We start from the raw sequence: 24,200 nt of genomic DNA, 5'->3' as shown, positions 1-24,200 counted from the left end.
TGATCAGCTGCATCCTGCAAACCCTACACTGGGGGTTGAGCCAGCAACCTGGGCATGTGCCCTGATTGGGAATGGAACCGTGACCCCCTGATTCGTAGGTCGACGCTCAACCACTGAGTCACGCCGGCTGGGTAGTAGTTCCTTTTAGATATGCTCACACCTAGAGGCTTCTGGTGCTTGTGTGAACTGGTAAATCTGTGTCCCTGGATCTCCTCGGTCACGTGTCTATCCACTGGGATCATGTAAACATACCTTCAAGCAAGGTTAACGATTAAATTGTTGGGATGAAAGGTCAGGAGAATTGCCTTGAGCTGTAACATCAGAATGGGAGATGACACATCACTACTCACCTTCCACCTTCTCTGAGCAAAAGAGTGAATAAGAAACAACAGCGATCCAGGAGTCTTCATTTCGAAAGAGCTCCAGGAATCATGCTGGAGAAGTTCTGCAACTCTACTTTTTGGGTAAGAAATTACACTTATTCTCTTCTCAAACCAGAACAAGCAATAGATTAGCCTAGAGTGGCCACAAGGCAGAACCAGAAAAGTTAGATATGCGGTTGGTCTAAAGCTCAGGGTATTTTTTTAAAATAAAAGAATGTCATAATATCTCCAGAGGATATTCTATGTGGGAGAAGTAATATATTTACTTATTTATTTTTAAATTAAAAAAATACTTTTTAAAAATTGATTTCAGAGAGGAAGGGAGAGGGAGAGAGAGATAGAAACATCAATGATGAGAGAGAATCATTGATCGGCTGCCTCCTGCACACCCCACAAGGGGGACAGAGTCCGCAACCCAGGCATGTGCCCTGACCAGGAATCAAACTGTGACCTCCTGGTTCATAGGTCGATGCTCAATCACTGAGCCACACCATTTGGGAAGTAATATATTTATTTTATAACATATGTTTATTGTATCCCAGATTCTTCTTGGACAAGCTATCTTCAAAATTGCCTCTCTAAAGAGAAATAGGGAAATGGCTTCTAATTTCATCAATGTTAAGAGTAGGAATTGTGTAATTTGTGGGGTAGGAGGAAGAAAAGGTCCATGACTGAGTCCTGTTGAGATATGCTGATGATGAAACAATAATGCTATGAACTAGAATAATTGGCGATTAGTGATGTGGACTGGAAGTTGAAGATAAGGATGCAAATCTGGGTATCATGAGCACTGAGACAATTTTTTTGAAATATTAGAGCAGAGAATTCTGAGATAAACAGTGTGAGCAACAAAAACAAATGGTTTAATGGAAGAGGGAATAAGAAGGGACCTTGGATTTAGTGATATTAAGAAAATGTGGTCTACAAACTCCTAGCATCATCATCAGAATTACCTAGAATGTTAAAGTAGTTTAAATATCTTAGCTACGTCTTCTTGATTCTAAAGTTAGGTAACCTTATGGAGAGATAAGAAGAGCAGAAGTGAGATAGCAGAGCACCTGGGCAGCACTTCCCAGTCTTAGAAAGAATGTGGGCCCCAAGACCAGAAACCATATACCTCAGGAAGGTGGGGCTTAATAGCGAACCCTTGAGAATTCTCTCTAAGAGTTCTCTGGCAGATCATCTTGATCAGGGCACCTTAACCTTTTCTTTAGAGAATCTGTTCAAACAGCCATACAAAACAATTCAAAAATATTTATTGAGAGAGAAAAATCTATTCTCACATGACTCAAATATAAGAACTAGTGCCCCCCACCCTCAACTCACAAGACACTTCTCATTATTGCAGAATGCAGAGACCAGTATGGAACTTGCTGGGAATAAGCCTTCTGTTCAACAGTTTCATTGTGCTTCTGTGCTGATGCCTTCTGGATTTCTGACATAAGCCTTTGGGCTCTGACAGAAGCTCTCTGGAATCTAAATGTCATAGCATGACTAAGCATTCTGCCTGCCTGCATATTTGAGTGTCTGACAGTGAGTTCATTCAGTGCTAAAGACTAGAATAAGAAAAAGTTTTATATCCCAAGGAACTATTCTCCCCATTTGGATTGGAGAAAGGTCCCTCTTCTTCCCACAACTTGGCAAATGCATTGGCGAAGTTTACTCAATGACTGGTGGGAAAATTCACTGAGAATCACAGGAAGAAAGGTCTTTAAAGGTTGCATTGGCCAAAAAAGTCACTAAATGTCATTACATTGTGAATTTTTATCAACGGAGATGAATAGAAAAATACAGCACAAGGGTCAGGCTGGATGTAGATATATAACTTAGTTAAAAGTGTTTGGAAACGGGTTGGGGTGGAGGGTGTGGGCTAGGGCTGGTCTTCTCTCTTCAAACTCATGTAACCAACAATCCTTACATTTTGGTCCCCCAGAATTCCTCATTGCTGGACAGCCCGGAGGCGGACCTGCCACTTTGCTTTGAGCAAACTGTTCTGGTATGGATTCCCTTGGGCTTCCTTTGGCTCCTGGCCCCTTGGCAACTTCTCCATGTGTACAGATCCAGGAACAAGAAATCTTCTATAACCAAACTCTACCTTGCTAAGCAGGTATGGAACCCAAGTATTTTCTAACTAATTCCTTGGTGCACCATAGAGACATTTTCTTGGTGGTTTAAGTGTCTCCTTCCCTGTCTTTAACCAGCCTTCCCAGGTGCTGTTGACTCAGGTAGAGACATGTTCTGTGAGCGTCCCTCTCTCCACCTGCCTTATGCCTCCCTGATCCCTTGCTATATTGCTTAGTTAAGGTGATTTTGAATTTTGCAAAAGAATAGTGTCTTAGAAATCTTCTGGGGAGCGGACACCCTGAACACCAATAGTGGGTACCAAATCAGTAAAATATGTAGTTATTGTCTTTTTAGTATTTGAGAAGGGAACATGGGATTTTCTATCTTTAAGCTGTTCTATATCAGGAGACTGTAATTCAGTTGGCACCTACAATGAGGTGAAAATGAACTATATGATGTGGCCTCTGTCCTCTCGATTCAGGCAATCCAGCCATCATCGCTCATCTCCCCAAACTTGGATCTGAAATAGGGCTTTCATTCTCCCAGTCTTCCATACATAGATGATCACTCACAGAGAGGGAGGAAGGGTGAGTGCTTATAGTGACATGCCTGAATAGGGAAATAATGTAAAGGACAGGGCAGGCAGGAGAGAGCCCGGGAAGAATGAGGGAGGAGCCCCTCAGGAGCCAGTGCACTGATGAATGCAGTGAGTTTCTTGTGGGAAATGAAAGACCCTCAGTTGAGGTTGCTACCTCAGAAAATCCACCATCTTTTCACTGGTTTTCCCCCTATCCATCCTGATCTTTCAGCGGGGTTTTAGAAAGGCAAATTAGACTCGGAGTTCTATGAGCATGCACACCAATGATCTCAGGCTGCCTGCAGTCTAAAAAGAAGAAAAAAGGAACTTGGCCGAAGGAAGTGGGATTTGCACTGATGCTCTGAGATGGGGCTGGTGGGAGTTCTGGAGGGATCTGGATAGGAAAAGAACAGTGTCTGGGAGCCTGGGCCAGGGTCACGGTCTGCCCTGTTGGTTTGAGTGCTCAGCATAGGACCTAGCACTCAGGGGGCATTTGTTGGATGTTGGTATTAAGTGCACTGTAGAGGCAAGAGAGCTTTAGACTCTGAACATCAAACAGCATGCTTCAATACTCTCGGGAATGACTCAGCTTTTGGCCAGAGCCAGCTTTTTGGTCATGAGTAAGGGCACATCCCGAAAGGAGTCATCACATGTTTGTCTCTTTCTGTAATGCCAGGTGTATTAGGGGAAACATCCTCAGTAAACCAACAGAGTCACAAGCAGGTTGCACACAGAGAGGGGGGAACTGACGGGGTACAAGCCATCAGAGCCAGCGCTGGTGGGAAGTATCTGTCACTGACGGCATCTGCAGGCGTCGGTCTCAAGCCAGGTGGCACCAAGTGCGGCCCATGGCACAGCCAAGCTCCGGTATTGGGTGGGGCGGTTGGAGCTCTGAGTTGTTGTAGCCCACCAGGGGTGGGAGTTCCTCTCATATTGGTGTCCAGATGGAGCCCTTATCCAAGAGTCCAGACCTGTGGTTTGGGCTCCTCCTAAAGGTGTTCCCATTATACCAATTGCCTCAGTCTTGACACAGCACTTGAGGTAACTGTCATGGCTGGCAATGACTCCCTTTGGATTGTCAAAGGTGTCCAAAACGTTTGCTCTGCTCTTGCTCTATACTGTCAGTCAAGTTAGGGGGATTCTGCCATTTTCTGGAGTATCTAAGGAAAGCCTAGGTAGTGAGTAAATCAGTATCCCATCCTAATGATAGCTTTTAATTAACGTTTTAAAAAACAACTTTCTCGAGATATAATTCACATTACCATATAATTCTTCCATTTAAATACAATTCTATTTTTTAAGTATATCACAGATAGGTGCAATCATCACCACAGTCAATTTTAGAACATTTTCATTCTCTCAAAAAGAAACCCCCTATCTCCTTGTCCCCCTTAGCTCTAAGTAACGGCTAATCTATTTTCTGTTTCTAGTTTAGACATCCTCCTATATAATAAAGAGGTAATATGCAAATTAACCCTCATGCCCTCACAAGATGGCAGCCTACGACCAGGCCAGCAGGGGGGTTAGTGAGGGATGACCAAACGACTAAACAGCAGGCTGTGTGGGGTGACCAGGTCGGTGGGGGGGGGGGCAGTTGGGGGTGACCAGGTTGGCAGGGAGATGCAGTTAGGGGCAACCAGAGTGGTAGAGGAAGGTAGTTGGGGGTGACCAGGCCAGCAGGGGGGGCAGTAAGGGGTAACCGGACAGGCAGGGGGAGCAGTTAGGAGCAACCAGGCCAGCAGGAAGGGGGCAGTTGGGGGTGACCTGGCCAGCAGCAGGGGGCAGTTAGGGGCAACCAGGCAGGAAGGCAGGTGAGCAATTAGGAGCCAGCAGTCCAGGATTGTGAGAGGGATGTCCGACTGGCAGTTTTGGACATCCCCTGAGGGATCCCGGATTGGAGAGTGTGCAGACTGGGCTGAGGGGACCCACCCATGCATGAATTTCGTGCCCCAGGCCTCTAGTTTCATATAAATGGAATCCTATGTGGTCTTTTATGATTGGCTTCTTTTACTTGCCTAGGTTTTCAAGGTTCATCTATGTTGTAGCATTTATCAGTACTTCATTCCCTTTTATGGCTGAATAATAGTTCACTGTGTGAATATATCACAGTTTGTTTAACTTCTATAAACACAAATCTCTATGGAGAAAGAAAAAAGGAATGTATTTGCTTTTTTTCCCCCTGTAGCAAATAATCCACTTGCCCTTGCTCATGGTCTTAGGAGCTCCATTTATAATTTATACTTCACTTTTTTTGTCCTCTATTTTGAGGGTGAAGACACAGGTTAGCTTTCTCTTAAAAATTTCAAAATAATTAGTTTTTCTCTGAAAAAAGTCAGAAGTACAATTCCTCACAAAATAAAACTTCTCTTCTACAAGTATCTTCTTAACTCACTCCTCAACTTGATTTTATTTTTCTGCTTCTTCTTCTATCTACCTTTGGGCTTTTTGTTCCTCTCCCACTTTCCTGAATAGCTGTTACTGCCATTCTTGTTTAGTCACTAGTGCAGTGTTTACCTCATCTGAAGTAAGTCCATTTGCTTGACCAAGTGGGTGAGAGACTCTGGAAATTCATTTGTTTAAAGGTGCATCCTTACTGGAAAGAACTTGATGCATAGTTAATTGGATGAATTGAATTACAAAATGAATGAGTGAGTGAATGAATGAATGATGTCATAGTTCTAGGAGAACAGAAGAGAAATCTGGTCCTGGAGGTTGTGAAAGTGCTGAGGTGTGAGAAAGATGTATAGCAAAAATGAACTTGTGTTGAGCCAATGAGACGTGGGAATCATCTTCAAGTATTTGCAAAAGTGTAACACAGAAGATTGCCTAGCTTGTGCTGAAAAGTTTCAGAGAGCAAGATCAAGGTAAGTGGGTGGAGGTTGTTCTAGGGAAGTCAACTTCGGCTAAATATACAAAATAATGCTAATAATAATAGCTGTCCAATAATAGAATGAACTGAAATATTGGAACTGAAGTTAGACATTTGTCTGCCAGGGAAGTGGTGGAAGTTGACATTCTCTGTAGTGGGTAAAAGATTCAACCAGAGTACCTTGTCATTCAGAAAATGCTGGGAAAAGGAGGACTGAAGAGATGGAGAGATATTACATATGGCCAAACCATTCTCCTTCCTTTCTTAATACTAATGTGATTGTATCTCCTTAGGGAATTGAGTTTAGTAAACTCAAATTGAAGTTCCTCCAATAAATTAGAGATCAAGGGCAAAGACTATTAAGAAGACTTGGTAATCATTAAACTGCAAGATTTCCCTGATCCTAAATAAGCAAAGTGTGTATATGTTTCCGATTATAAAAATAATGCATGGTTATTGTAGAAAGTTTGGGAAATAGGAAGTTTGTCATCCTAAAAATCTATTGGTAATTGTATTACTCTGATATACTCTTATTAACATTTTGGTATGTTTCCTTCCACTCTCTTAAAAAGAAAAGAGTCTCTCGCTGAATTGTATACTTTAAAATGGTTAAAATGGTTAATTTTCCACTACCTCCCAGTCCTATTGTCCAGGCCATTTAAAATTATTTTGATGGCTACCTCCATATCTGCAAATAATATATTTATACCTGTATTTCTTGATCTATCAAATATGTATATATATTTCTGCTCTCATTGACCCAATTCTCAGCTTCCTTTTTCTTTCTTCCTCTTCCTCTCAGTTTTTTAATTTTGTATGATTATTTTCAGTTCTTCTATTGGTTACCTTTATACCTAAAAATGATCTGCCATCAGTTTTAGACTCTACATCTTGATGCCTCTTGTGTAAGATGAGAGAATCAGGGCTCCCAAATTTCTTGGATCTAGAGAACATCCTCACATAAAAATTTCAGAAAATGTAACAGCAGATAAAGTCTCTCTGTCTTTGCTTTCTGAAAATGTTCATCTGAATATGGAACGCTAGGCTCACAAAAGATTTTTTTTTTCATTCTGAAGATGTCACTACATCGTTCGCCTGCATCCTGAGCTATCGAATTAGGGTTTCCTCATTCCTTGTTATCCTCTCTAGAAGCTTTTTTGTTCTCTGTATTCATTTTTAAAAATATATATTTTTATTGATTTCAGAGAGGAAAGGAGAGAGAGAGAGAGAGAGAGAGAGAGAGAGAGAGATCATTGATGAGAATCATTGATCGGCTACCTCCTGCACGCCTCACACTGGGATTGAGCCCGCAACCCGGGCACGTGCCCTGACTGGGAATCAAACCGTGTCCTCCTGGTTCCTAGGTAGACGTTCAACCACTGAACCACGCCAGCCAGGCTCTCCTTTTTATTCTTGATGTCCTGAAATTTCATGAGAGGCTGTTTATGTTTGATGGGTTCTACACTCTCAACCTAAGTACTTTTTTAAAAAATCTTACCATTTTAATATATTATATACTAATTTTCATATATTACCCTTTTCATTTTTCCCCTCAATTTTGAAATTCTATTTCTCCAGGACTTTGTTTAGATCGCTGTTGGACTCTGAGTTGACCATCCTTCTCAACTTGTCTATTTTAAATTTTCTTTTTAAAATTTCTTTTTCTCTTTCTATGCTTTGAAAGATTTCTCCAATTTTTCTTCCAGTCATGCTAAAGAGCTTTTGTCTTAGTAATCACAGATTTGACTTCTAAGAATTCTTCTTACTTTTTGAGTGTACCTCTTAAGAAAGCAACAATACAAACCAACAACCTATTAATGGATGCAGTGTCCTCTCAAATCTCTCATAGGACATTAATTTTAAAATAATCATTCTTTTCTGTTCAGTTAATAATTCCTGGTTGTTTCATCCAAGAACCAGTTGTTCTGATGAATTATATTGGTTTTCTTCTTCAATAGTACTGGTTTTTCTCAACTTTCTGGTGATTATTAGTGTTCTGGTTTTTTAAATATGTTTATATGTTAATGAACATATGTGGGTGGAGTAGGTTCCTCTGCCATTATATATGCTTCCCCATCTGGCTTCTTCCTGATGGGAGGACTGTCTGTGAGCTCTGAGACTTGGATGACTACCTGGACTATGGGCTTCCCCAAGAGCAGGATCTTGGGTGGTACCTTTCAACCCCTACTGCGTGCCCAATGAATTTACTCTGGATGAAGTTACTATGGGGCAACAATACCTCTTCTACCCACTGGGCCTTTTTCAGGGGAAGGATTCTGTTTCTTTAGAGAGTACTCCTGTTTTAGACTGTTTGGGGGTACGGGTGGGAAATAGAATTGTTGTCTGCGGATTTGCAGTGATGGGTTGGGGGTCAGGAAGAGGAGAAAGTGACTGGTGGAACTATACTAGTTCTGTACACGGAATTTCAATGAAGATTGACTTCTGTCCTGTTTCCCATTCTTACTCACCATCAGGGCTGACTACAAAGAACAGATTTATATTGGTTAAGACTCTCTCACCTGGAAGTCATACCTGCTGGTTTAAAGAATTTTTCTTATATAACAAACAGTCCAGAGGTAGTGTACTCCAGGATTTGTTAACATAGCAGCTCAACAACATCAACAGGTAGCTGATTGTCTTTATCTTTCTTCTGATTACTCAGCACATCAAGGCAATTGCCAAGCTAGCACATGACTGCAGGATGGTTGCAGCAGCTCCAGGCATCACACCCATGTCAGTGTCCAGAGGCAGATAAAGAGGTCAGATGCCCCTATGTGTCACTTCAACAAGTAGCTTTATTGAGATGTAATCCACATACCATAGAAGGCACCTCTTTAAAGTGGGTGATTCAGAGGATTTTTAGTATAGTCACCATCACCACTGTCTAAATTCCAGAATATTTTCATCGCTCCAAAATGAAACCCTGGACCTATTAAGCAGTAGTAGCTCCCTGTTCTCCTCCTCCTCTCTGCCAGTCCCTGGCAATTCTAAATCTACTTTCTGTCTCTGAATTTGTCTATCCAGGACATTTCTTATACTTGGAATTATGCAATACGTGACCTCTAGTGCAGCAGTTCTCAACCTGTGGGTCCCGACCATCGGAAAACACATATAGCATATTAGATATTAACATTACGATTCATAACAGTAGCAAAATTACAGTTATGAAGTAGCAACAAAAATAATTTTATGGTTGGGGGTCACCACAACATGAGGAACTGTATTAAAGGGTCACGGCATTAGGAAGGTTGAGAACCACTGCCTAGTGTCTGATTTATTTTACTTAGCATAGGATTTTTCAAGGTTTTATACATGTTGTAACATGAATCAGTACTTCATTTTTTGAAAGTTTTTTTTATTGTAGTAGAATACACATAAGGTAAAATTAACCATTTTAGCCATTTTAAAGTATACAATTCAGTGGCATTAAATACATTCATAATGTTGTATAGTCATCGCTACTATCTAATTCCAGGCCTTTTTTGTCACCTGAAATGGGAATCTTTCACTCATGAAACAACTGCTTCTCATCCCCTCCTCCCCCTCTCCCTGGTAACACAAATCGGCTTTTGGTCTCTCTAAATGCCCAGTCTGGATATTTCATATATAAATGCAGTCATACAGTATGTGGCCTTTTGTGTCTGTCCTCTTTCATTTAGCATTATGTTTTCAAAGTTCATCCAGGTTGTAGTTTGTATCAGTATTTCATTCCTTTTTATGGCTGAACTAGAAGCTCGATGCACAGATTCGTGCACTGGTGGGGTCCCTCAGCTTGGCCTCTGCCCTCTCACAATCCGGGACCCCTTGGTGGATGTAGTAGTGCGCAAAGTGGCATGCAGCTGGGAGGACCCCGAGCCCCGCTGGGCGCTGCACCACTCCCACTCATCCTGGCCCCGCTGCACCTGCCGCCACTGCTGCTGCTTGGTAGCTCTGCTGTGGAGGCGGGAGAGGCTCGCACCACCACAGCTGGGCTCGCCAGCCTTGATCCCAGCGTCTGGCACCTATTGGTCAGCTGAGCGGCCCTCCCGCTGTGGGAGTGCACTGACCAGGGGGCAGCTCCTGCATTGAGTGCCCCCTAATGGTCAGTGCACGTCATAGCAACCAGTCAAATGGTCGACCGGTTGCTTAGGGATATATATATATATATATATTATACCATTGTATGGGTATACCGTATTTTATTTATCTAATCATTGGTTGATGGATATTTGCATTGTTTCTATTTTTTTTGCCTGTTTTAAATAATGATGTTAGGAACATTTGTGTACAAGTTTTTGGGTAGACATAGGTTTTCAATTTTCTTGGGTGTATATTTAGGGATAGAATTGCTGACTCATTTGGTAAGTTTATGGAAACGATATTTTGAGGAACTGACAAATTGTTACCAAAGTGCCTGCACCGTGTTATATTCCTGCCAGCAATGTGTGACTTCAAACACAATAGTCCTTCCTTATCCTTTTCATTCTGTGGTCTCAGTCACCTGAGGTCAACCACAGTCTGAAAATAGTAAATGGAAAGTTTCAGAAATAAACAATTCATAGGTTTTAAATTGTATGCTGTTCTGAGGAGTGTGGTGAAACCTCTTACCATCCAGCTGTTTCGCCTGGGATGGGGATCACTCCTTTGTCTCCGTGCTGTATACACTACCCACCCGTTCGTTAGTCGCTTAGTAGCCGACTGCGCGATCAGGTTGATTGTCTCAGTATTGGAGCACTTGTGTACAGGAACCCTTGTTTTACTTAACAAAGGCACCAAGCGCAAGAATAGTGATGCTGGCAGTTCAGATCTGCCAAAGAGCAGCCATCAAGCTTATGTATATATATGCAAAAACATAGTGTATATAGTGTTCAGTACTATCTGCAGTGTTAGGCATCCACGGTGGGTCTTGGAACATATCCCCCTGAGGATAAGGGGGGGCTACTATCCTCATCCTCACCAATACTTGTTATTGTCACCCTTTTGATTGTCACTATCCTAGATGTGAAGTGGTATCTCATTGTGGTTTTGATTTACATTTCCCTAATGACTAATAATGTTGAGCATCTTTTCATATGCTTTTGGCCATTTGAATACCTTCTTTGGAAAAATGTTTTATTTGAATAAACCCTTTGCCTATTTTTAGTTAGGTTGTTTGTGTCTTTCTATCGTTGAGTTGTAAAGAGTTCTTTATCTTCTGGATCTATATATCACTTTGAACAGTGAAGAAAACTTTTCCCAGAAGCCCCCAAAAGCTAGTTCCCACAAGCTGTCCCCACTTCTCTTTGGCCAGAATTGTATCATATGTCCATGGCGAAAGCAGTCACAGGCCAGTGGAATGGAACCATTATCACTGGTTTTAATTCACCTCACGGGGTTGGAAATGGGTCCAACTTCCACCAAACATATGGCTGAGCTGAGTAGGGGAGGTATTTTAAATAGAGGAGTCCTGTTAGGAAGAGGAGAATGGCTGTGAGGAAGCAACTCTACCAGTCAGGGTCCCAAGAGGAAATAGATGGCTGAAGCAAAACAGGATAATATGAGGAAGTTGTATTTACAGAGGGACCTGGAGGGTAAGCAGCAAACTTTCCACTCTAGGCTTGAAGGAACAAGAGTGGAGAGTGAATCTGGTGGGGCAGATAGAAGATACAAGCACAGCAACCAGTAATGTCAATCTTAACCCCCCTTCATTGTTGTCTTTTCTTGTGTTTTGGGCGATGGTTTTCTCTGCTTTTACCTGTCACTACTGACATGTATGCTTTTTGTCTTCTAAAACTTATCTGATCTACGGAGCTTACCCTTTTTCATTCATATACTCAGTGCTATTATGCATTTATTTCTTGGGTACTTTACTACCAGTTCAATGGGCTGGGAAGGATGGGAGATAAAGTACTAAACCTGTATCTTGGACAGGAAACTCTTGCTTTTTTCTAAATTATAATTGAACTCATTGTATATGCAATTTTGTAGTCTACTTTTTTTTAACTTCAGATGATATAAAAAGCATTTCCCTGAGTTAACATTCTTCTAAAAAGTTTTTATTGATTGATTTTGAGAGAGAGATTTGTTGTTCCACTTATTTATGCATTCATTGGTTGATTCCTGTATACGCCCTGACAGAGGATCAAACCCACAACCTTAGCATATCGAGACAATGCTCTAACCAACTCAGCCAGGGCTAACATTATTTTAAACATAATTCTGATCACTAAAATTGTTCATCACATGAGTATACCATACAACTCTTATTTTAACAACTCTTGCAGCATTAACTCCTCCCAACAAATCTCTCCACAACTGTTTTGGGGTAATTTTTGTTTTATAAGTGCTTCACTAGTAAAAATGAGGCTCCAGGCCCAACTGGGTGTGGCTCAATCATTGAGCATCAACCTATGAACCAGGAGGTCATGATTTGATTCCCAGTCAGGGCACATGCCCAGGTTGTGGGCTCGGTCCCCAGTAGGAGGCATGCAGGAGGCAGCCAATCAATGATTCTCTCAGCATTGATGTTCCTCTCTCTCTCTCTCTCTCTCTCTCTCATTCTTTCTTCCTCTCTGAATTTAATTTAAAAATATTTTTTAAAAATGAGGCTCCAGTTAACATTCTTGTGCATTAATGTTTGCCTACAATTCAGAATATTTCTTCAGAATAGATTCTTCGAAGTAAAATTACTATATCAAAGTATATGATCAGTTTAAGTCTTTTGAAACATAATGGAAACTTTTCATAATCTAGGAAGATTTTTGTGAACTTATAGTCTTAAAAGTGCATTAAAATTCATCTTTGCACCCTTGCCAGCATTACGTCATATATTTTTAACTTTACATGCAGAATGGCATCATATTGTTTTACCTTGCATTTCTATATGTACTAATATAATTGATTTTTTTGAAATTTGTTAAGATTGCCTGGCTGAGTGGCTCAGTGGTTGAGCATCGCCCTATGAGCCAGGAGGTCACGGTTCAATTCCCGGTCAGGGCATATGCCTGGATTGCAGGTTCGATTCCCAGTATGGGGTGTGCAGGAGGCAGCCGATCAATTATTCTCTCATCATAGATGTTTTTATCTCTCTCCCTCTTCCTTCCTTTCTGAAATCAATAAAAATATGTTTTAAAAATTTTTTGTTAAGATTATTTTTCATTTGTGAATTGTCTATTCACATCACTTGCTCATTTTTTAAAATGGGGGCGTTAGTGTATTTAACTTTCTATCTTTTTAATAGGTAATTTACAGAGGGTTACAAAATTTAAAAGGTACAAAAAAGTGCATGATACTCCAGTTACTCATTCCTGTTTGAGTTGGCAACCATCAATACCATTTCCAGAGATAATTCATACTTGTACAATAACTACCTACATATACTTTTTCACACAGATGTTAATGTCACATATATACTCTTCTGTGTCTTAAAAGTTTTTCCATTTAGCACATAAAGATCTGCTTCTTTTATTGGCAATTTGAGATGTTGTTATTTGAGTGTACCATAATTCATGTGCCCTAATGACAGAAATCTAGGTGGTTTCTAATCTTCTACTATCATAAGCCATGCTGTAATAAATAGCTTCATAGATATGAGTGTGTCTGTAGGATGAACTCCTGGAAATGAAATTACTGGGCTAAGAGTATGTGGACTCAAAATTTTTATAGATAGTATAAAGTTCCCTGCATTGAGGTTTTTCCTCTAACCAACTTTTTATTATCAAACTTTTTTATATTTGCTAATCAGATAAGAGAAAAGTGGTGTGTCATAATTTGAAATTGCATTCTTTTTTTTTATTAATGAGATTAAATAACTTTTCTTATGGTTAAAAGCCTTTCGAATTCTTTTTCTTTAAATTAACCATTTATATTCTACTAGAGGCCCAATGCATGGATTCGTGCACCAGTGGGGTCCCTGGGCCTGGCCTGTGCCCTCTCTCAATCCAGGACCCCTTGGGGAATGTCAGAGAGCCAGTTTCGGCCCGATCCCCGCAGGCCCGATCCAGACAGGAGGGAGCCTGGTCCCCACAGGCCTGATCCTGTGCATTGAGCATCTGCCCCCTGGTGGTTAGTGCGCGTCATAGCGACTGGTCGACTGGTTGTTCGGTCACTTGGGCTTTTATATATATAGATATTTTGCATTGGTTGTTGGTTTGTTGGTTTTTAAAAATTGCTTTGTAAGAGTTCTTTATAGTGTAAATTGGTCCTTTTTTTATATGGATTGCTTCATGTATTTTTAATAAATTTGTATGAGTTTAAATATGTAAGCCCATGACAAGGACCCCTCCTTTTCCTTGGCCTGGGGAGCGGTGTGCTGGTTGGTATTCTCTTTACCTCAAGGGTGGGTGCTTTAGCTCCAACTTGCTCTATTTTACCTCCTAATTTACCTAAGAGCAAACATAAATTAGCACTGCAAGAGCAATTATTTTTTCCCTAAAAAACAATTCACAGTCTCATGTGAGGAAAGCATAATACTGTGCAGCATATTATATACTCCAGAAACATGCATTCCCCTTATTAATGTGTTTTCACTCTAGCCTTGTTAAGTAATAGCACTGTTTCTATGGTTAAAAGTGATTTGTTTCCCTCCTTGGCTGGTTTTCATTACAAAGGGCCCAGTATCTCTGCCTGAGTCATCCTGGATGAATGAGACATGGGAATGAGTTGGGATAGATGGAGGGAAGTAGAAAGAGTAGACAAGACAGTACTAAAGATCTTTATTTTGAGAGTTAAGATGCTGGTGGACCTCCTTAGCAGAGGTAGTAATTCTCCATCCTGATGGGGGGGGGGGGGTGGTCCTTTAGAACAGTACAAGTATATCATGTCTCATTAGCTCATAGGACAAATATTGATTGGCTTGTAGACATTTTAGGATGACAGAGTTGCAATTGTTTGCAATGTTAACTTCAAAGGTTATATGGGGAAACGGGTGGGACTAAGACCAAAGAAAGGTAATTGTGCCATTCCAACTGGAGTGGGGGATCCTCCTTTTAAATCTATTGCCTTGAGTATCTATTGCTGTGTGACTGATTACATCAAACTTAGCAGCTTAAAAGTAAACAGTTTTTATCTCACAGTTTCTCTGCATCAGGGATCTGGTAGCAGCTTATCTGGGTTCTGCTTCAGGGTCTCTCAGGAACTGATAGTTACTATGCTGGGACTAAGGCTATCTGAAGTTTTGATTGTGGCTAGAGGATCTGATTCTAAGATAACTCACTCACATGTTGGCAGGTCTTAGTTCCTTACCAAGCGAACTTCCCCATAGAGCTAGAACGTCCTCATGATGGGGCAGTGAGTGATCTAAGAGAAAGAACAAGGAGGAAGCCAGCTAGTCTTGGGAGTCACACACTGTCATTCCCACCGTATTCTACTCATTAGAAACAAATCACTAAGTTAGCTCACATTCAGGGAAAGAGGAGCTTTATGGAAGAGAGGCATATCAAAGAATTTGTGGACTTACTTTAAAACCATCACACTCAACATTCCTCAAAAACACTTAGCATACTTCAAACTTTATTCCATTGCTTGAACACATGTATCCATTCACGCCAGAAATATTTATTGGTGTGTTACCTGAATCACTGCATACCATTTTAACCATCAATTACTGGAACCATTTTATTTTAAAGAATGATATCCTCCTAACAGTGGTCTTTTTTCCTTCCCAGGTGCTTGTTGGGTTTCTTCTTATTCTAGCAGCCATAGAGCTGGCCTTTGTACTCATAGAAGACTCTGGACAAGGCACGGTCCCTGCCGTTAGATATACCAATCCAAGCCTCTACCTGGGCACATGGGTAAGGCCCGTCACCACCTCTGCCCTGTTTATCTTATCTCTATTCAAAGTCATGTAGCTGAAATTTACTCTTTTGAAATGAAATAAAGTCCAATGTCATCTACCTTTTTCAAGGGACCTGTGATGAGGCAAAGCTTGATTATAATGGGGCAAAACAAATTTTAGCTTTTCATCTTCTTTTGAACACTAGTTTATAGAGCCTTCTCCTTAGGGCAAGTACTACCTTTAATGACTAAGATATGTATCTTGTGTACTCAGATTTTGCCATCTAAGGATCATATGTGAAACTCAGGTTTATTGATATGAAATAGTTTTCTTAAATGCCATAAATATTACTTTTAAATTGATTGACTGTAGACTATAATCAATGGATCACTGTGTATAGCATTGTTTGTATAAACTTGATGACAGAAATTGATGTTTCTTCTACAAGCATGATTTTTGGGGGCTGCCTATTCAGTGTTTTAAAAGCAATTGAATTGATGCCATCATTTTAATTATGCCTCATAATTATTTGGACTTCCCGTCTTTCTTGAAAAATCAGGGCCTCCATTCCCACAGAGCAGTGGTCAACTAGGATTGAGTAGCAGTTGCCCCCATTAGACCAGTCATGAACTCAGTACAGTCTCCCACACTTCACTCAGTAACATGGTCTGCTTGACCCCTGCAGGCATCTTGTTTGTTAACCCTGCTTAGAACAAACAAAGAAGGGTCTAAGACAGTGATGGCAAACCTATGACACTCATTTTTTTGGTTGATTTTTCTTTGTTAAATGGCATTTAAATATATAAAATAAATATCAAAAATATAAGTATTTGTTTTACTATGGTTGCAAATATCAAAAAATTTCTATATGTGACACGGCACCAGAGTTAAGTTAGGGTTTTTCAAAATACTGACACGCCAAGCTCAAAAGGTTCGCCATCACTGGTCTAAGAGGTGGTGTGCTGCAGCCAGCTCACAGAGCTGATTGTGTGCATCTCTTCCCAATCCTGCATCTGGGGACATCGTGCTGGAACTTGAAACCCACTACAGTGGGAGTATTTATACCATGGAAATTGGCAACTGCTTAAATCATGGCTTCTCCTCTTCCCCCCAGAATATTGGTTTACTGAGTTTAGGAAACCAACATCTAAATCAATTACATCTCCTAATAAGTGAGATGTTACAAAGGAAGTGTTTTTATTGACTGCTTAATCTGTGATACCATTAGAAAATCGTGATGCAGACACCTTGCACCTATCCAGCAGAATATGCCTCCATCACCCGACTACTGCAGTGCCTGACGTTAATTTCCTTGGGTCTTGAAAAGATTTTTCTGGCTCCCAAAGTAACTACATTAAAATGCAGATGGTGACCTCCTGCCTTCTTTGCTAACTTCCCACCCAAGTGTGGTGAATAGAGATGGGGTGCGAACGGGGGTCCCAGGGAGAGCATGGAGGCCTGAAAAGAGACAGTTGAGTGGTGTCAGGGAGGAAATCTACAATTTGGCACCTGTGTGCTTTCTGCCCGGCCAGATTAAGGACAACAGTCTCCTCCCATGGTCCTCCTTTCTTCCTTTGTTTTCTGACATCCCTTTTGCCTCTTTTCCTTGGCTAGTGACAATGTATTTCAGAACTTGATGTGACTCTCTCTAGCTCCTGGTTTTGCTGATCCAACACAGCAGGCGCTGGTGTGTGCAAAAGGACTCTTGGTTCCTGTCCCTCTTCTGGATTCTCTCAATACTCTGCGGCACTTTCCAATTACAGACTCTGATCCGGATGCTTTTAAAGGTAAGGAGGGAAAAGAGGGTGACACGAGAGGAAACTGCGAGGCCACTTCTCAGTCTCAGCCAAGGGCATGCAGTAAGTTGAGCACCAGGATAGAATCATATTTAGGGGATTTGATATAGGCTTTAATCACAAATATTCACCTATGTGGGCTATGTAGACTTCATGTGGATGAAAGGTTCATTTTTTCTTTGTTTTGTTTTTCCTTTTCCCATAGGACAACAACTCCAGTCTAGCCTACTCCTGCCTGTTCTTCATCTGCTATGCATTCCAGATCCTGATCCTGGTCCTTTCAGCATTTTCAGAAAAAGGCTCATCAGATGTGAGACTTGAAATAGACCCACCGCATAGATTATTTTTTTTGGATGGCCCCTTGATCAATATATAAGGCATCAAGGGCTAGGTGTCTAGGTCTTACACAGGTCCCCCGAGATGGCTATGTCTCTTGGAGGTCCCCCGAGCCCAGAATACAGTATAAGACCATTTTGTGACATAAGGCAATGGAAGGTGACTAGAATATGGAAATATTGACTTGGATATTGACCCACCAGTCTTTAGCATAGACAGTTAATCCATATTTCTATGCCAGAAGGTCTGATTGTTGTTCAATTGCTGACTTTAGGGTCTCCAAACAAATGTATGTTGACCAGCCTATTTCAGTACCATATCTAGTTTCTAGAACATCGATCAGTTTCTGATTTTAGAGTCCCATGGAGTTCCTGTTTCCAATTGATTTATTTTCTGATTTTTTGTGTGTTTTGCAGAATCCATCACTCACGGCTTCATTTCTGAGTAAAATTACCTTTAGTTGGTATGACAGGTAGGAAATGCCTGGAGAATGGGTTGTCTCTATCCCCACCTCCTCAATCGTTGGAAAGTGATGGACATCTTAATTTTTCAAAATGCCTCCTGTGGCCTCCATATCTCCTCTTCTTAGAGTCTGAGGATGTTCTGACAGATTAATTTAGTTAATTCCCTTCATTGGGCAGATTGGAAAGCTGAGGAAAAGATGGGATATATTTGCTCTTGGTAGCCTGGGGGTTCCTTGGAGAAAAGGAAGGGCTATAAGAAAAGGAGGCAGTAGAATAGGAACAGGGGAATGTGGGGGCAGGCAGTGAGGCACAGATTTGGAGGGCAAAGGATGAATTAGTTGTCCTGGGCTCCCAGAGGATCTGGAGCAGGCATTCTTGTCCTTTGTAGTTCCATAGACTCTTTTGTCTGGTAACACCCAGGTAATGTATTTCAATGAATAAAACAAAAGTCAAAGGTTATTAAGGAAAACAAATATATTGAAATATGGTTATCTAAATATTTTTTTAAAAAATATATTTTTATTGATTTTTTACAGAGAGGAAGGGAGAAGGATAGAGAGTTAGAAACATCAATGAGAGAGAAACATCGACCAGCTGCCTCCTACACACCCTGCACTGGGGATGTGCCCGCAACCAAGGCACATGCCCTTGACCGGAATCGAACCTGGGACCTTTCAGTCCGCAGGCCGACGCTCTATCCACCGAGCCAAACCGGTTTTGGCTCTAAATATTTTTTTAAAGACCAAATGTGTGATGTGGAAATCAAGTGCTTCTTGATTAATGCATTAAATAACAGGATCTAGTGATGGGCCTAACAATGACCATAGTTTCACAATAGTGATGAGTGTAAATGAGCTATGAAAACATCTGTGATTTCTCCCAGGGACAAAGGCACGGGTACTCCTCTTTACAACTCTGGTTGGCTGCCTTTACTCATATTAGAAGGAAAGGCTAAATATCAGTTACAAGCTTTTAAAAATAAAGACATAATTTGTTTTCTACCCCTTTTCTCAAATCCTAGGTTGAGGAGCTCTGACCTAGGGAGATAATATGGAGGTGGCCTCCAGATCTGCTCAGTTCCTTAAGAGCATCATGGAGGCCCCTGCAGGAGATGCCAGAGCAGCAAAGAGGCAGCCAGTGTTGAGGAGGAAGGAGCAGGAGTAGGGGGAGGTGGTGCCGTTTTGGCTCTTAATTCAGTAAAGCCCCTCCCCTTCTCTTCTCTTGTCTTCTACCACCTTCTGTTACCCACACTGGGCCCCTTTCCTGTTCTCCTCACTCTTCGGTCAAGATTAAAGGGTCAGGCGATAGAGTAGTGGAGCAAGGGAGAAGTCTCATTCTTCTGGCCCTCCACCCCAGAACTGGGGCGTGGGCTTTGATAGAGGCTTCCAGGAGACAGCTTCTGACCCAGCCTGTAAGGTCTCAGCCTCTGGCTCATCTCATTCTAGCATTGTTCTGAAAGGCTACAAGCAGCCTCTGACCCTCGAAGATGTCTGGGATGTGGATGAACAGAGTAAAACCAAGGTGATAGTCAGCAAATTTGAAACACACATGGTCGGGGAGCTGCCGAAGGCCAGGCGGGCACTGCAGAGACGGCAGCAGAAAGCCCAGAGGAACTCTGGAACCAAGCTGCACGGGCTGAACAAGAATCAGAGTCAAAGCCAAGATGTCCTTGTCCTGGTAACTTTTCCATGAGGGTCTGTGTGAATGTGTCGTACGTCTCAGGCAAGAGGACATCCGTGTCATGGTGATTCTGTTCTCACATTTTTTACATCATTTATATTTTGTAGTGTATTTTATATTATTATTTGTATTCACAACACTAAGAATACCTTAGCAATGGAAACATAAGGGTATAATGTACTATTTGCTTTCCTTTGGGGTATATTTGAAATTTTCTATAATAAATGTTTGTTTGTTTGTTTGTTTAATCCTCACCCGAGGATATTTTCCCATTGATTTCAGAGAGAGTAGAAGAGAGAGGGAAAGATAGCAAGAAACATCAAAGTGAGAGAAAGCACATCGATTAGTTGCCCCCTGCACGCCCCTGACTAGGGCCGGGCCAGGGAGGAGCCTGCAACTGAAGTACATGCCCTTGACCAGAATCAAACCTGGGACCCTTCGCTCCACAGGCCAACGCTCTATTCACTGAGCCAATCTGGCTAGGGCTAATAAAATGTTTTTTCAAATAGAAAGATAAAATAAAATACTACCTTAGCGTTCTAGAATTTGTACCTTAGTGGAATTTAGCATTGGCAGTTCATTCTTTGACTTTTTTTTACTTGAAAATACTTATTGAGAGTCACTGTGCGTCACCAAACCTGTACAAGAAGGCGACAGGGCTCAGGAGCTGTCAGTGCAGGACAGAACCTACACCCACAGCTCTGGGGACACTGTTGCTGTTTGGTGTTGTACCTAGGAAGAAGCTAAAAAGAAAAAAAAGAAGTCTGGGGCCGCAGAAGACTTTCCTAAGTCCTGGTTGGTCAAGACACTCTTCAAAACCTTCTATGGCATACTCCTGAAGTCATTCCTCCTGAAGCTGGTGTACGACACGCTCACGTTTCTGAACCCACAGCTGCTGAAGTGAGTCTCAGCCCAGTGCTGTCTCGGCGCCTCCTCTACCACTCTCCCTTTTGCCCCCTGTGTCTGCAGCAGGAACTTAGCATTTAAAATTATTTTTTTATTGATATCAGAGAGGAAGAGAGAGAGAAACATCAATGATGAGAGAGAATCATTGATCGGCTGCCTCTTACACTCCCCCAACTGGAGATCGACCTTGCAACCCAGGCGTGTGCCCTGACTGGGAATCAAACTGACCTCCTGGTTCATAGGTCGATGCTCAAACACTGAGCCACGCCAGCCAGGCCATTAAAGTTTCATTTTAAAAAATGCTCTTCCATCGTACAGTGTTGTGTTCAGGAAAGGTGCAAGGTAGCTTTCCAAATCTAAGATATGTCCTTTAGCCTCCCTCTTTTTCATGTTTCCCTCCATTCCAACTCTCCCTTCCCTCCCCTTGTCCCCCTGGAAGCCAGATACTTGTTAGGTGTTCTTTCTTGTTAAAAAAAACTTCTATGGGTTGAGCCACATCCAAGAGGTGGGCAGCATATCCCAGGAGAGCCTTGTACCTCGTGTCTGTAACCTCATTGCTCCACAGTCTCAGCCTTCAATGGGAGGTTCAGGTGAATCATGACAAGACCTAACAATCTGCCCGGATCTGTGAATGAACGATCCTCCAGGGGAAGCCCTTCTAACTCATTCTGGATACATGTCCTAATTCCTTCCAGGCTTGCCTTGTCTAGGAACAAATCGATTTGTCCCACAAGTCGATTTATACCAAGGGCTGGCGGGAGACAGGGACAAAGCTCTGTACATCATCCATAATCCTGTCTCATCGCCATGGATCGTCAAACCTAAGCTCTTCCTGCTCATCTTCAAACCAAAGCAATAGCGCTAGCGTGATTGTGACACTCCGTCTTCCAAGAGCATTGGGCGCCTCTGGTCACTTTGTCACCTACAGGGTAGGGGAGGGTAGCTGGCTGTGCGCGAGGAGTGTGGAGCCCTCGGAGGCTTGGCGGCCATCACTTACTCGGTTTTGCCCTGGCAGATTGCTGATCTCCTTCGCAAATGACCGTGACGCCTATGTGTGGATTGGGTATCTCTATTCAATCCTTTTCTTCGTTGTGGCCCTCGTCCAGTCTTGCTGCCTTCAGTATTACTTTCAATTGTGCTTCACGCTGGGCGTAAATGTACGGACAACCATCATGGCTTCCGTATATAAAAAGGTAAGCGGACTGTGTTGGGCATCACCAAAGAAAGCCCCCTTAGTAAACGTGAGCACTTACTAGTATTCCAAGATTGAGGGAAATTTGGTGAAAATGATAACTGGCCTTAACTCTTAATTTTGACTAGCTATACAGCCTTATTTAATGTTTCTTTTGGAAATTAACATATGAAATGTGTGTACATAGATACAGGTATCTGGGGAGGAGGGGGAGATGCAATCCAGGGGGAAATTGGCAAGCTGTTCTCTGCCCAGGACCTGCCTTTTCAGCCTTGCAAACCTTTTCTCCTTCCTACCTCTCAACAAGGTGAAAACGTCTTGGGAAAGAATTTAAAGTCAGAAAGAAGCAGGCCAAGGGCAGACTCTTAAAACCACCAACATTTAAATGCAATACTACATGAAACAGCATTCACAAGGCCTGGGCATCCATCTCAAATTGCAATTTTGCCGTAGGCTAGAATGCTCTATGGACCAGGGCTTTATCCCTCTAGACCCACTTTTGCTTAGAGACTTCTTTTTCTAAATCTTTAGTGGCTGACTAACCCCTCCTCTGCCTGACTCTTTAAAAAAAAAAAAAAAAAATATATGTTCACTCTGCCTTCTGAGTTCTGCAGACCTGGGAGCTTTTCCATCCCCTTATGATGGTTTTGCTCATCTTCCCTCTGATGTGCTGCTTTTAACGTTTTAACTGTATTTTTCTTGTATCCTAGATACTAAGGTATAGTCTCACTTTGTCCCTTAAAAATGAAAATAGAGTTCATTGTATCTCAATAAAGAAGAAATAAATAAAAAGAAAGAACTGGAACTATAATAGTTATGAGCATTGACTATAAGCCTAAGGAGAGAATTCATACATGAGGAGATAGAATTTTTGTAGGCCAGAACATCAAACAGTTGCCTTTTCTTCCTGGTGTTCTTTCACCACTAGAGAGTTCCATCATTGATTTTTCCATGGTAGACCCTGGGATTCTCCTTTGCTTTCCTCTCTTACGACACCAATGTGTCTTTGTATTCCCTCAGTAGATGTTGACGCGTCAAGACACCCAGACAAGTAATCCCGATGTCTTTGGGTTAAAAGTCTGATCAAGTCCTTGGGACTCCCAGAAACCCTCACACTGGCATTTGCCTCCTCACAAATCAGTGTTTTAGTCACCTTATTTCCTCTGAAGATACTAGATTTCTGCTGGTTTGCAGGCTATAAGGTCACTAACTAGGCTGTCTCAGCCATTTCTACAAATGTACATTTTTACAATTGTGATCATTCATTCCCACTATTTTGATTCTTAATATATTCCAGGTTTTGCAACTGTTACAATCTAAAAGGAATTTATAAAATAGAGCTCTTAGTGAGACAAGTAAATATTGCTAATAAAATAGAATTTAAAACAGACTAATTTCCTATGTTTAGCCAATGCTTCGTGTATGAAATGTCAAGAGACATTTTTAACATTCATTATCAATCCATAGCCCTGTGAAATAATTACATTATCCTTATTTTACAGAGAAATAGGCTTAGTGCTATGCAATGCCTATAGTCACATAGCCAAGACCTGTCCCCAGACAAGGGCTATTTGGACTAAATCAATGACTTTTCCACTTCATTGAGATTTACTGAAAAAAGAAAAGTATAGTGATTATCTTGAAGGGTAATTAGATGTTACTTTTCTTCTCCATACCGAAGAGGAGGCATAGAAGTGGACTGATTTCTCTAGAACTTTAGTAGCTTAACATTTTAGGAAATTTCCCTCTTTTTTACTGTATAACCAAGAATCCTGGTGTGTTCCTAAGAAGAATGTATTGGTGGATTAAGATGACAGTAGAATTTCTAGGAGAAATATTGAGGTGAAAATCTAGGGCCACTTGTAGCCCATACACTATCTTTGTGGGAATTAGAAGGAAGCTTTCCTTCTTCCAGAAAGATGGTGACTGGTGAGCATAGTGCAAGCTGGTTTGAGAATCCACCTCTAACTCTAATGTGCCAGGCATCCTTGTAAGTGACAGAACTATGGGGATCAGCCTTCTGATCTCTTTAATATGAGAACAAACAGGAGGCCCATACTATAAGATTCAGGTATCTAGACATTGTCTGCAAATTTCTGACAAGAAACTAGTCATTTTTCTTCCAATGTGTGAACCCCACAACTTTCCTCCCCATTCTAAGATCTCTGTCCTTTTTTGGAATGGTAACAACCTCCTCATT

The 24,200-nt window shown here is 41.5% G+C and overlaps 1 protein-coding gene across 1 annotated transcript in view; it reads left to right on the top strand.

Moving 5' to 3' along the window:
- Nucleotides 1-24,200, top strand: part of ABCC2 (ATP binding cassette subfamily C member 2) — a 70,122-nt gene that overhangs the window by 3,196 nt on the left and 42,726 nt on the right. Inside the window, exons 2-10 of the mRNA XM_070432539.1 lie at nucleotides 292-464; nucleotides 2,317-2,490; nucleotides 15,517-15,642; nucleotides 17,279-17,413; nucleotides 17,628-17,732; nucleotides 18,175-18,230; nucleotides 19,668-19,899; nucleotides 20,639-20,802; nucleotides 21,824-22,001. Coding sequence (XP_070288640.1) covers nucleotides 432-464; nucleotides 2,317-2,490; nucleotides 15,517-15,642; nucleotides 17,279-17,413; nucleotides 17,628-17,732; nucleotides 18,175-18,230; nucleotides 19,668-19,899; nucleotides 20,639-20,802; nucleotides 21,824-22,001 — 1,203 coding nt within the window. The 5' untranslated portion in view covers nucleotides 292-431. The remainder of the gene's footprint in view (nucleotides 1-291; nucleotides 465-2,316; nucleotides 2,491-15,516; nucleotides 15,643-17,278; nucleotides 17,414-17,627; nucleotides 17,733-18,174; nucleotides 18,231-19,667; nucleotides 19,900-20,638; nucleotides 20,803-21,823; nucleotides 22,002-24,200) is intronic.

Source organism: Myotis yumanensis, unplaced genomic scaffold (assembly GCF_028538775.1).
Source record: "Myotis yumanensis isolate MYYU_CA2020_CCGP unplaced genomic scaffold, mMyoYum1.0.hap1 SCAF_13, whole genome shotgun sequence".
Lineage (NCBI taxonomy): Eukaryota > Metazoa > Chordata > Mammalia > Chiroptera > Vespertilionidae > Myotis > Myotis yumanensis.
Note: the sequence above shows the minus strand (reverse complement) of the source record. Positions and strands in the feature narration are given on the sequence as shown.